At 34.3% G+C, this 14,203-nt stretch overlaps 1 protein-coding gene across 15 annotated transcripts in view; it reads left to right on the top strand.

Moving 5' to 3' along the window:
* Positions 1 to 14,203, top strand: part of BIRC6 (baculoviral IAP repeat containing 6) — a 317,621-nt gene that overhangs the window by 76,103 nt on the left and 227,315 nt on the right. For all 15 annotated transcript variants that reach the window (XR_005212389.1, XM_037807172.1, XM_037807169.1 and 12 more), the window contains 4 exons: positions 2,079 to 2,190; positions 3,565 to 3,647; positions 11,485 to 11,707; positions 11,787 to 11,947. Coding sequence is in view for 14 of the 15 variants with exons in the window: in XM_037807172.1 (XP_037663100.1) it covers positions 2,079 to 2,190; positions 3,565 to 3,647; positions 11,485 to 11,707; positions 11,787 to 11,947 (579 nt within the window). In the remaining variant the exon portion in view is untranslated. The remainder of the gene's footprint in view (positions 1 to 2,078; positions 2,191 to 3,564; positions 3,648 to 11,484; positions 11,708 to 11,786; positions 11,948 to 14,203) is intronic.

The raw sequence follows: 14,203 nt of genomic DNA, 5'->3' as shown, positions 1-14,203 counted from the left end.
GAATAGACCATTACCAAGATTATACCTCAACTATCATTTTCTCCAATACAGATTTATTGAGTGCCTGCTTTAATTTGTGTAATTAAAAGCCATAATGTACTCATTTAAAATATTAACCTGCATTGCTTGGAATGGCATTAATCAGATTCTTTTGAAAGAACTGAAGTTGAGAAATGCTATATTGAAATGTCAAGTCTAATGGTTTTGATTAGATGTATGCATTTGCCTTTATGTAGAGGTTTACATTTTCAGATTTTCATTATTTAGATGTGAATTGCAACTTCCTATGCATTTTTCTGAAGTACGTTTATAAATAATATATGCTGGTGTTAGAGAAGACACCTCTAAATGGATTCATTTTTAACTTCTATTGTCTGAATATGGTTCTTACATTAGTATGCATGATTTATTAGTTTCTTTTTTGGTAAACTGCTTAATAAATTGCCCTTTTTAAGTGCTTTTATTGTTATATTAATAACTTTTTTGTTGTGTTAATAACTGGAAAGAGTTTGTTATCTTGTACAGTAATAGTGCCATCTCACTCTTGGGCAGAATGCAGAGAATTTCATTTTAATCTGGCTGTCAGGTGTTATGTGCTATGGCTCATTAAAATATTCTTTGATGTAGAAAGTATATATCTGGAAACGGAAAAAGAAGAGAACAATGTACTTAGCAATAATTGTTTCTTGTTTGGGAGCTATGCCTGTCTTTGGATTATAAAAGTCATAGGATCAGAGTAATATTCTTTGCAAACAGTAGCCGTCAGTGTAAGCTGCGGTAAATTTTGTATTTTAGGAAATGTATTAGTCAGGTAGAATGTTCAGTGTTTTGGGAGGTGTTAAAATGTCCGAAAATATTGATTTTGAAGTAGTCTGTGTGGTGTTTGCTTCATTACCGTTGAATCTAGGACTCTTAGGAGGAGTCTGTCTGAAGTTTGAGTTGGAGTTTGTAGTCTGTCTGAGGTTGGAGTTAGTCTACTGGATGCTAGTGCTGTTGTTTGGTAATATAATTAAGTGAACCGTTTTTTTGTTCTCAGACTGACAGAGATCCCTTAAGATATCGATAGTGTGTAAATTATAAGGCTTTTTTAACCCAACAACTTTTTTTTTCCTTTATTTTATTTTATTTTATTTTATTTTATTTTATTTTATTTTTTTAGCCAGAACACACCTAAACATATAACTCTCTGCAGTGTTACAGGAAGTCAGGTACCAATTTAAGGGAAAAATTTAAAGAAAGATGTTTTTCTGGTCTCTTTGTGATGGCCATTATCAATTTCTCTCTTTTTTTCTTTCTGTTATCAGTTGCAGTTCTGTATTAGGAAGAATAAATTTTGCTTGGCAGTCCTTTCTTACTTGAAGCTTTTCCTAATTTTGGTATGGTCCTTTTAAAAATTACTCTGGGACTCTGTTACAGGTTGCCTACCAGTGAGCTAATAGATTTTAATTTAAAAACTTAGTGAAGATTTCCTTTTTAATAATTACTCTGGGACTCTGTTATAGGTTGCCTACCAGTGAGCTAATAGATTTTAATTTAAAAACTTAGTGAAGATTTCCTTTTTGATAATTCTCTGGAAAAATAATTTCTCTTGAGATAAACACAAAACTTTTCTGTTCTTTTTTTTTTTTTTTTTTTTTTAAAGTTAAACTAGAAAATGGTTTCTCTAGATGGTTGAGATAAAAACCACTGTTCCTTTGGTTGTATTTTTATCTAATTATGCCAAATTTGGCACTTGCTGAAAGCTTACAGCCCTCTAGTTCCATATTTCAAGATTTTCTGTTCTCTGCTTGGTAATTATACAGCAATGGTTAATGTAATCCATCCTTGGAATTGTTTATCAGTTGTAGCCATCAATCTTGTTTTCTTTTTTCCTATCCTGTTTAAGGGAAAGTCCTACAAGTAATCATTTTTTTTTTTTAGGTTAAAATAAAGAAATAAACAACCTATTTTGAACTTGGTTATTAGACCATTTACAGTTTTTGTTGATAAACCAGTAAAATTTTTTATGCAGTTTCAAGTAGGAGTTTCATTATAATTTGATGCCTAACTTGAATTACATAAAGTATGTTTACTTTTAGATCATTGATGTACAGTGAAGCAAACCGACGAGAGACATTTACCTCATGGCCTCATGTCGGCTATAGGTGGGCACAACCAGATCCGATGGCTCAAGCTGGATTTTATCATCAGGTGAAAAAGACTATCAAGAATATGTGTATATATATATATATATATTTTGATCAGCATTTTAATTCTTTTTCTGTCATTGTTATTATTACATGGAATTTGGCTTTTTGCATGTACATATTTGTATTTTGTTTTGTTCCTATCTTGATCATAATACTGACTGCCTGTTTCCTATGCTGTGTATTGTTTTCTAAATTAAGGGAAAAATATTTGTTAGACAGTAGCTAATAACTAAGTTACTTTAATAGCTAAGTATTTTCTTTCAGACTAATTTTTTTTTATCACCAAATAGAGAATATTCTCCAGATTTGCTTTTTAAAAACTGTTCTCTTTGTATGTGTGTTTATTTTCAGTTTTTGGTATCTGTATTTGTAACACGGTAGAAGATACTTAGGGTAATGCAATAAAAAACAGCACATTGTACTTGCTCCTGAAATTTTAATTTTAGTTGAGATAGCAGATACCCATATACTAGATAACTAGAGAAGCAGTGTTGCAGGCAACTCGGTGCAACCTAAATACATGTATATTGAAGAATTAATTAAGAAATTGTGTAGAAAGAAGGAGAATTAGTTAAGGAAAATGGTTATAGTTTTGTTTGTGTAGGAAAAGAGGAAGGTGTAGAGTATAAGGATTAGCATGGGACATTAAGAAGAGCTTCACTGAGCTCAAGTAGAGGGACGTTAAGAAAGATGGGTTCCTATAGGTATAATAACACTGATTAATAGGAAACTTCATCGGAGAAGTAGAGAATGGCTTACCACCATTTAGCTTACCAATGCTAAAGAATATAAGAAAGCTAATGTTTATATGTCAGTTTACATAAAATGTCCTCATTCAACTTAAGAATTCAAGTAAATTTTGAAGTACATTGAAGTTACTGCCATAAAGAATCTGAAGAGTGAATATATATTAGTTATCTGAAATGTTCTATGTTAACTAAAATTAAACCAGAAAAACATATCTGTCTGAATATTTTATTTGAGGTTTGTTAGATTTCCAGTTAAAGATAGGTGAGTTTAGAGACTGGACCATTCTTCTCAACATCTTCTTTCTTCTAATTTGATGTTAATTCCTATATGATTGCTATTAAGTGATGCCTTGTTATTTTCCTGTTGCGTTTTTGCTCATTGTACTCCATTATAGTCTTATCTTTGCAAAGAGATCAACTCATAGGTTTCCTAGAATCTGTCTGTGTCAAGTGCTTATTATTCTTGGTTTTCTAAAATGTATAATAAATTTACAGCTGTGGAATAGGTGCTCAAAAGTATGGAATTTTACCAAAAATTATCAACTCCTTTTTCTGAAGAGTTTTTGTTAAAAAGCTATTTTATTATCAAGTCACCATTTCTTTTTCCTTTCTTTATGATTTTGCAGCCTGCCTCATCTGGAGATGATAGAGCCATGTGTTTTACATGTAGTGTATGTCTCGTTTGTTGGGAACCTACTGATGAACCTTGGTGAGTCACGAGTTTTCAAGGCATAATAGGTTAAATTAGTTTTGTAAATTCTCTTCCAAATTTTACTTTTCTGGTTTAGATATAATAATACTCTTGCTTTGCCTCTGCATTAAAAGAATGGTATAGTGCTGTCTATACGGTGTCACATTACTTGCAAGACTGTCTCTACTTTCAAACTATCATGACCTTCCAAAATCTATACAAGGGGAGAAGTGCCAAAGAATAGCACCAGCTCACAGTGAAAACCAGAGACTGTGATAAAAGGAACTCAAGTAGCAGTTTGAGTACAGCAGTTAAATCGTGGACTGTTAAGGGCAGGCGGACAGTACAGGTAATACACAGAGGAGGGCCTTGTGATTTCCATTTGAATTTCTGTAGTGATTTTAGATGTCTGTAGTATCTTTGAATTCTGGTGCATTAAATTTTAGAACTTAAGTTTTAGATGGTCATGTATTACAACCTCATTTTTACAAATAATTACTATGAGGCTCTGGCAATAGAAATAGTAAATAATAGTAGCATATATTTATATAATACTATATAAATATACTATTCTAAGCACTTTATATATATTTAAATTTTGTTTTTTGAGGAGAAAAATTTCTTTTTATTAAGGGAAAATTCATATAATGTAAAATTCACCATTTTAACTATCTTAAAATGACTTCTAGTACATTCTTAATGTTGTCAACTATCACTGCTGTCTAATTACAGAAAATTTTCATCATCTCATACCCATCAAGCAGTCACTTCATTACCCCTTTCTCCAATCCCTGACAACCATTAATCTACTTTCAGTGGCTATGGATTTGCCTATTCTAGACAGTTCATATAAATGGAATTCTACAACATGTGGCCTTTTGTAGCTGGTTTCTTTCATATAACATAATGTTTTCAAGGTTCCATGTTGTAGCATGTACAAGTATATCATTCCTATTAATATGGCTGAATAACATCCCTTTGAATGGATATGCTGTATTTAGTTTATCCTTTCATTGGTTAGTGGGCATCTTGGTTTTTTCCACTTTTTGGCTATTGTGAAACATACTGCTATAAACATTTGTGTATGACTTTGTTTTCAGTTCTCTAGGTATATATTTCAGATTGGAATTACTTAGTCATGGTGTATAATCATACTTTAAATATGCTGCTGGATTAAGTTTCCTAGCATTTTGTTGAAGATTTTTGTATGTGTACATGTTAGAGATATTGGTCTGTAGTTTTCCTTTCTGGTGCTATCTTTGGTATTAGGTTAATATGGGCCTTATAGAACAAGTTAGGATGCATTTCCTTCTCTGTTTTTTTGGTAGAGTTTGAGAAAGACTGATTTTTCTTTATGGTAGATTCACCAGTGAAGTCATCTGTTCCTGGACCTTTTTGTTGTTGGAAGATTTTTGATTATCTCTGTTATAGGCCTATTCAGATTTTCTAATTCTTCTTGAGTCAGTTTTGGCAGTTTGTTTCTAGGACTTGATCCATTTCATCTAGATTATCTAGTTTGATGGCATACAATTGTTCATATATTCTTATATTTCTATTTTATTTCAGTAAACATCGCTCATAATGTTCTCACTTTATTGTTGATTTTAGTAATTTGAGTTTTCTTTTGTTCTTGGTCAGTCTAGCTAAAAGTTTGCCTGTTTTGTTGATCTTTTCAAAGAACCAGTTTTTTTTTTTTTTTTTTAATTTCATTGATTCCATTGTTTTCCTCTTTCACTTATTTCCACCCCAAACTTCTCCTTCCTTCTCCTGGCTTTGGGTTTGCTCTTCTTTTTCTAGTCCATTAAGGTGGAAGGTCAGGTTATTGATTTGAGATCATTGGTTAATGTAGGCATAGTTAGAAATTTCTCTCTGAGCATTGCTTTTGCTTCATTCCATTAGTTTTGGTATGTTTTGTTTTCATTTCCATTAACCTTCAAACATTTACTAGCTTCCTTGATTGCATTGGTTAAAGAGTATATTTTTTAATTTTCCTTCTGTTGATTTCTCATTTCATTCTGTTGTGGTCAGAGATAATACTTTGGATGATTTCAATCTTTTAAAATTTATCGACACATTTTGTGACTTAACATGGAGAATGTTCCATGTGCACTTGAGAAGAATGTGTATTCTGTTGTTGGAAGGAGTATTCTGTGTTATATCTAGCTGCTTTATATGTTACTCAGGTCATCTTGGTTTATCTTTTGTTCAGTTGTTCTGTCCAACAAAGTTGTGTGTTGAAGTCTCCAACTACAGCTTTTATTTTCCCCTTTACCTATCATTTTTGCTACATATATGTTTGGGAGTCTGCTAATAGGTACATATGTATTTATAATTGTTATATCTTCTTGATAGATTGACCCTTTTACAATATATAATGTCCTTCTTTATCTCTTACAGCAACTTTTGCCCTATCTTTTCTGATATTAATATGGCCACTCCAGTTCTCTTTTCAGTTAGTATTTGCATAGGATATCTTTTTTCATTCTTTCACTTTCATTGCAGTTTTGTCTTTGGTTCTAAAGTGAGTCTCTTGTACACAGCAATAGTTGATTCATGGTTTCCTTCATCAATCCTGCAATCTCTGCCTTTTAATTAAAGTTTAACCAATTTATATCTAGAATAATTACTGATAAGGTAAGAGTTAGGTTACCATTTGCTGTTTGTTTTCCAGATCATAATTTTGTTGTTCAATTCCTCCACTTTCTTTCTGTTTTACAAAAAGCGTTCCTATATGGATCTGTTCTCCCCCCCTCCTGTTATTGTTATAAATTACATCTTTCTACGTTGTACATCCACTGACATTGGCTTACTATTATTTTATGTAGCTATTTTTTAAATCATACAGAAAAAAAGAGGTACTAATTAGAAATATATTAATAATTGACTTTTATATTTATGTATGTAGTTAACTTTACCAGTGTATTTTATTTCTTTGGACTCAGGTTACTCCCTAGTGTCCTTTCACTTTCAGCTGAAGGATTCCCTGTAGCACTTCTTGGATGACAGGTTTACTAGCAACAAACTCTGAATTTTTATAGTGATTTTTAGATGTCTGTGGTATCTTTGAATTCTAGTGCCTTAAATTTTAGAATTTAATTAAGTTTTACAGATCATGTATTGTGACCTTATTTTTACAGATGACTACTATGAGGCTCTGGCAGTAGAAATAGTAATAATAATAACATTTATATAATGCTAAATGATATAGTATTCTAAACTCTTTGTATTTCAGTTTGCGGGTTTTATTGAGATATATTCATATACCATATATTACATCCGAAGTATATAATCAGTGTATACTTAATATATATATATATATTTTATTATTTTTTTAATTGAGATTGTTCACATACCATACAATTATCTAAAGATCCAAAGTGTACAATCAGTTGCCCATGGTACCATCATATAGCTGTGCATCCATCACCACAATTAAATTTTTTTCAATTTTTAGAACATTTTCATTACTCAAGAAAAGAAATAAAGACACAGAGAAAAAGGAAATTCAAATCCTCCCGTATCCCTGACCACCCTGCCTCCATTATTGTTTCATAGTATTGGTGTAGTACATTTGTTACTACTGATGAAAGAATGTTAAAATGCTACTAACTGTAGTATATAGTTTGCAATAGGTATGTTTTGTTTCCTATATGCCCGTCTATTATTAACTTCTAGTTATAGTGTCATACATTTGTTCTAGTTCATGAGAGAGATTTCTAATATTTATACAGTTAATCCTGGACATTGTCCACCACAAGATTCATTGTTTTATACATTCCCATCTTTTAACCTCCAACTTTCCTTCTGGTGACATAAGTGACTCTGAGCTTCCCCTTTCCACCACCTTCACACACCGTTCAGCACTGTTATTCTTACAACATGCTATCATCACCTCTGTCCATTTCCAAACGTTTAAGGTCACACTAGTTGAACATTCTGCTCATAATAGGCAACCACTCCCCATTCTTTAGCCTCATTCTATGTCCTGATAGCTTGCATTTCATGTCTATGAGTTTACCTATTATAATTAGTTCATATCAGTGAGACCCTGCAATATTTGTCCCTATGTATCTGTCTTATTTCACTCAATATAGTGCCTTCAAGTTTTCTTCATCAACCCATTTTTTTTAAGATGGTTTTGTTCACACACCATACATTCCGTCCTAAGTAAACAGTTGATGGTTCCCTGTATAGTCACGTATTTGTGTATTCACCACCCTCACCACTATCTATGTTAGGACATCTCCCTTTCTTCCACAAAGGAGGAGGAAGAGTCAAAGAAGGTAGAGAGACAAGAGAAAAAGAAAAGAAAGAGAGAAAAACAAAACAAAACATGACAGCTAGGAAGCAGCAAAAGGAAAGATAGCATTAAACTAAAGTAAAATAAAGAGACGACATTATCAATGCCAAGAGTCCCATATTCCTCCCTTATGTCCCCCCCCTTTTTATGTCCCCCTCTTATATGCATTTAACTTTGGTATATTGCCTTTTTTTTACATTAAAAGAAGCATAATACAAGGTTTCTATTAATTGTAGTCTCTAGATTGCATTGATTGTATTTTTCCCCCAATCCCACCCTATTTTTACCACTTTGCAAGGTTGACATTCATTTGTTCTCCCTCAGGAAAAAACGTACTTGTACATTTTATCACAATTACTGAGCACTCTAGGTTTCACTGAGTTATACAGTCCCAGTCTTTATCTCCTCTTTCCTTCTGGTGAACCACATGCTTCTAACCTTCCTCTTTCAACCTTATTCAGTCGTCTTTGTTCAGTGTCCTTACACTGCTGTGCTGCCATCAGCCAAAATTGTGTTCCAGACCTCTCACTCCTGTCTTTTCCTATCTGTCTATAGTGCTCCCTTTAGTATTTCCTGTAGAGCAGGTATCTTGTTCACAAACTCTGTCATTGTCTGTTTGTCAGAGAATATTTTAAACTCTCCCTCATATTTGAAGGACATTTTTGCCGGATATAGGATTCTTGGTTGGCGGTTTTTCTCTTTCAGTATCTTAAATATATCACACCACTTCTTCTTGCCTCCATGGTTTCTACTGAGAAATCCACACATAGTTTTATCAAGCTTCCTTTGTATGTGATGGATTGCTTTTCTCTTGCTGCTTTCAGGATTCTCTCTTTGTCTTTGACATTTGATAATCTGATTATTCAGTGTCTTGGTGTAGGCTTATTCAGATCTATTCTGTTTGGGGTATGTTGCACTTTTTGGATTTGTAATTTTATATCTTTCATAAGAGATGGGAAATTTTCATTGATTATTTCCTCAGTTATTGCTTCTGCCCCTTTTCCCTTCTCTTCTCCTTCTAGGACACCCATGACACATACATTCAAGCTGTTCATGATGTCATTCAATTCCCTGAGACTTTGCTCATATTTTTCCATTCTTTTCCCTATCTGTTTTTTTGTTTGTAGGATTTCGGGTGTCTTGTTCTCCAGTTCCTGAGTGTTCTCTTCTCTTGTGTTGTGCCTTTTATTTCCATAAATTCTGCCAGTTGTTTTTTTGAACTTCCAATTTCTACCTTATGTATGCCCAGTGTTTTCATTCCACACTTCAGCTCTTTTGCCATATCTTCCACAAACTTTTTGATTTGATTTAGTATTAGTTGTTTAAATTCCTGTATCTCAGTTGAAGTATAAGTTTGTTCCTTTGACTGGGCATACCTTCATTTTTCTGTGTTGGTTGTAGTTTTCTGTTGCCTAGGCATCTGGTTTCCTTGGTTACCCTGATCAGGTTTTCACAGACCAGAACTGGCTCAGTCCCAGAAGGACGAAATATTCAGCACCAGGTTTCCCTGAGGGTATGTCTTAGAAAGTTGATATGCCCTGTGAGGCCTCAAGGCAGTGTGCTTTTCCTAACCTGCCCAGCAGGTGGCGCCTGTCAGCCTGTCATTCCCGACTGGTGTAAGAAGGTATGGCCCCTTTAATTCTCAGCTTAAGTTTTTCTGGTTTGATTGTTTTCCCCCAGGTCCTGGAGTCTGGTTCTGAATGGAAGGCCAGTAATAGAGCTGGGCACCACTTCTTTCCTCTTAGGGAACATATGCCCCCTAGGGAGTTTTCATTTGCATTTAAATAGGTTCTTTGTCTCTCTGAATCTGCTGTCACCACCCTTGTCTGGGTCAGAGCGCTGTGAGCTGAAAATGGCTGAGGCTTTCTCCACTGCAGAGCACTCTGAAGTGAAAATGGCTGAGGCTTTCTCCCTGCAGAGCGCTGCCAACTGAAAATGGCTGAGGCTTTCTCCACTGCAGAGCACTGTGAAGTGAAAATGGCTGAGGCTTTCTCCCTGCAGAGTGCTGCCAACTGAAAATGGCTGAGGCTTTCTCCACTGAGCCGCTCAGGTTGAGACAGAGAAAAAGTGACAGAAAGCCCCCATTTGGGTCAGTCCACGGCCCCCAGTTTCACCCGTTGGCCAGAGATAGTATCTGGTCCTCTGGGCTCCCCCTCCCAGGGCAGAGAGGTCCCCTGGCTCTTCAAGGTCAGTCATCACTAAAAGCCTCTGTCTGCTTGTTGGGTATTTGCAGCTTGCATTGAGCCACCCACGTTTGCCAATTAAAACCCCAGTTGGAGCTCACCTGAGGTATATTCACTTATTCAGAGAGTACTCCTCTCTATCTCAGCTAGCTTTGCAGTTTGGGCTGCTGTGGGGGGAGGGGGCTCCCAGCTCGGGTCTGCAGTGTCTACTCACAGATTCCATGCTGTGATCTCAGGCATTCCTCCCAATCCAGCTTGGTGCACACTGTGTGGGCAGTCACGGTTGTCCCGTATCGGTTATTCCAGATCATTTACTAGTTGTTCCTGGTTGTTTGTTAGTTGCTCCAGGGAGCCTAACTTACTTCTCTCCATCCCTTTTTTCCCTCTCTTTTACCTCATCCAGAATTCAGCAGAAGTCCACAGGGCACAGAACTCAGAATGTATTATCTGGTTATTAGTTTTTAATTTCTTTGGATACTCTGAAGTGCTCCTGGAGACTCTGGTTATGTCTGGGCTTGTTACCTTTCCTGGCTTTGGCACCACGTATCTCTGGGCCAAGGCCTGCTCCTGGCAAGAACATTTTCTTTTGTTTCTCCTAAATATTAATTTTGATCCTGCTTTAAATATTTCTGAAAGTTCTTAAAGTCATTATTTCTGTCTTGATCTGAGGTTCTAGTATTTTGTTTTTCTTAAAAATGTTGTGGATTTCTAGCAAACTAATTTAAAATTTCCTTTTACTCATTAAGCATTTATTTGAAAAGAGTGTGCAATTTGAAAACTTCCCCCTGTAAAGTTCTTTGAAAAGAAATTTTGTTTAGAAGTTATATGTGTGGTTGAATTTTAAAGTGAATGTGTGAGGAATAGCACTGCATTTTTAATATATGCCATATTATCCATACTCTAGGGATCTCTCTGTTTTCAGATCTTCTATTTCCCTTACTACATCTGGACATTTATTGAGTTCCTACTGTATGTAGTTTGCAATTGTGGCTGTGTTGTGTAAGGGGAATTTTAAACTGAAAGTAGTTACTCATTCAAAGTTGGAGGAAACCAGTATGAGAAAATATCAGGACTTTAAACAATGTAATCAATATGTTAATATAGCATAAATTATACTATAGCAGTTACTGGTCTATTTCATCTGAATGGCTTTATGTATAACTAATTAAAGTGAATAACAACTACTGTTAAAGTGAGTGATTGAACATTTGATTGATCTTGAATAAATTGAAAGATTTGGAATATTTGAGTCGTTTTAATAATAAATACTTTAAATAATTATTTTAAAAAATGTATCCTGGAGTTCTGTTTTAATGTATAAATTAACTGCCTTGTTATTCAATAAATTTTTCCTTCCTTATTTTATGTAAAGGTCTGAACATGAGAGACATTCCCCAAATTGCCCATTTGTGAAAGGTGAGCACACACAGAATGTGCCACTGTCAGTCACTCTCGCAACAAGTCCTGCACAGTTTCCTTGTACAGATGGAACTGACAGAATATCTTGCTTTGGGTCGGGGAGCTGCCCTCATTTTCTAGCTGCTGCAACTAAACGAGGAAAGATCTGCATATGGGATGTTTCCAAACTTATGAAGGTATATTTTTTATTTTAAAGTAATAGATTAGTAATTGAAAAAAAAATCAGTGGTAAACTTAGTCTTTTCATTTGTTTAGGTGCACTTAAAGTTTGAGATTAATGCATATGATCCAGCAATTGTACAACAGCTTATCCTCTCTGGAGAACCAAGCTCAGGAGTTGATTCTAGGAGACCAACTTTGACATGGCTGGAAGATTCCTCTAGTTGCTCAGATATACCAAAATTGGAAGGAGATAGGTATGTGAATTTTAGTAATAGTTACTTAAGTTTTGTATTTTCTTTTCCTAAATTTTATATTTTCATAAGTCTAATTAAGGAGCCAGAAAAAATTGTCAGGTTAGGAGATTAGAGAACAAATGTTTGGTTAGAAATCTGAAAGAACTGTGTGATTCTTGAGGAAAATTTTTCATTCAGAAATACCATATTCTGTAAAGTATACTCTATTTTCTATCTCAGTCTATGCCAATTGGAAATCATTTCCATGATGAAAAATAAAGTCTTTATAATGAAATGAAATCCTTGAATTTGACTTGTAATTTTACTTTCTACTAAATCTTTTCATAGATCCGTATGGAAGCATTTGAACCAAATAATTTTAATTTTCCCTTTACTCACTAGCACCTCCAATTATGGAAGTCCTAATGAATAGTGAAATAATCTGAGACTAGGCAAAAGGAACTATTTGAAACAATGTACCAGTAGTCAGCCATGAATTGAGTCACATGACTCTCACTATAGAACAGTTCTGGTAAAATCACTATACTGGATTTTCCATTCAACTTGTCTGACAAGTTCTCGATTTCCGTGGCTGTGTCTGATCTGTTTGGGAGCAGGAGAGTCAAAGTATAAACTCTGCTTCACCTATTTACTTGTCTATCAAGGAGAGCTGCAGTATTTACTCAGAAATGGACCAGGAGGCAGAATGAAGGCTTCCACAGACCACTGAGCTTGTGTTAAGCAGTAGCAGCTACCACTTTTAGGATTCTGAGGGTAGCCATGTGAAATGGAGCCTATTTAACTGTGATCAGATATCCTGATATGCTGAGGATATCTAGCATTTCACTTAAAGGAGCTTCTTACATTACTGACATGTGATTAGTGGTATACTACAGTCTGTGATTTATTATTTTAATTCACAAGCCCTTTGGTTGCCTGTACTTTCATTAGGATGTCATACATAGTTTCATTAATAGAAAATTGACAGTATGTCATCTGGGAATGTTACCTCTGTCTAGTTCCTCTTGGTAATGTGTGAGAATTAGAGATAGATAAGTAAATGTGGGCTGAGATCTGTAATAGACTGAATTAAAGCTTAATATTCTCAGTTATAAAGCCATGTGAGAACTTAATAGGAAAACAGCTGACCCATTGTTGTCAGAGTTTTCGAACACATTTGTAATTGGACTGGAAACCAAGCATATATGGTCTCTGATTTTCTTAGAAGTTAGTGGGAAATTGATAGAAGATAATGAATTCAGTATGCCCTTCTGAACATGTATTTTTTTTTTTTTTAGAACTTTTTTCTTGGAGTTTTAGAATTTGGGAATAAAAAATTGAATCAAGATATGTGTTTATGATATATTCATGTATACATATATAAATACGTACATATGTATATATACTCACAAATACACATATATACCTTAGTAATCGTACATTTTAGGTAAACAAATATCCAGTGTTTTTGGTGGACTAGATATTATGGGTTAGTATGCTGGAGTTGAGCTATTAAGTCCTGCCTGCTTTTAAAAGGCTTAAAATCTGTCCAGGGTAGTAGGAGCTTTTTCTTTTAAGAATGTGTCAAATAAAACAGAAAGATTGTAAGTGGGGTGGTAGGAAGAAGCAAAAGAGGAATATAACCTTATCCCTAACCTCAACCCTCTCTCTGTCCACCCCTCCCCCAGAGGTAGCAGGGGACTGGTAGTGAATAAAATGAGCCAGACTGCCCCTGACTTTATGTGGCATGGGATATAATATATTTCGTTTTAAAATATACTATGTGAGTTTCATTAGCTTGAAGAATGATATTAATTGGAGAAATTAAACAGCCAAAAAGTATAAAGCAATATAGCTTGCTTAGGAATTGTTTTTGCCCATTTCTACTTAGAAGGCAACATTTGTCTTTGTCTAAATTTGTTCAAGGAAGAATATTTATTTGGAAACACATTTAATTGTAATGCATTAACATTTTTTCTAGAGGTCTCATTTATATGTTATGTGTATGTTATATCTTGTAAAATTGGCAAAAATGTTCTCATTTTAAATCTGAAGTTGTTTATGGTATTGATTTATTGAAACTACGATAACTTGTAATACTAGAACTTTCAGTTTTCAAAAATACATCTTCAGTTAACGTTTTTAACTTACCCATAAAATCTTAAATTATTTTATAAAAGGTTGTACATCTTGTAAAAGATTTAATAAATCCAGTGTCTATTCTATAAGTAACACAAGCTTACTGTAGAAAAATTGGAAAATTTAGGGAAGTAAATT

This window comes from Choloepus didactylus, chromosome 17 (genome assembly GCF_015220235.1).
Source record: "Choloepus didactylus isolate mChoDid1 chromosome 17, mChoDid1.pri, whole genome shotgun sequence".
NCBI classification, from domain to species: Eukaryota; Metazoa; Chordata; class Mammalia; order Pilosa; family Megalonychidae; genus Choloepus; species Choloepus didactylus.
The sequence above is the reverse complement of the archived record's forward strand: the minus strand, read 5'-3'. Positions and strand labels throughout refer to the sequence as shown.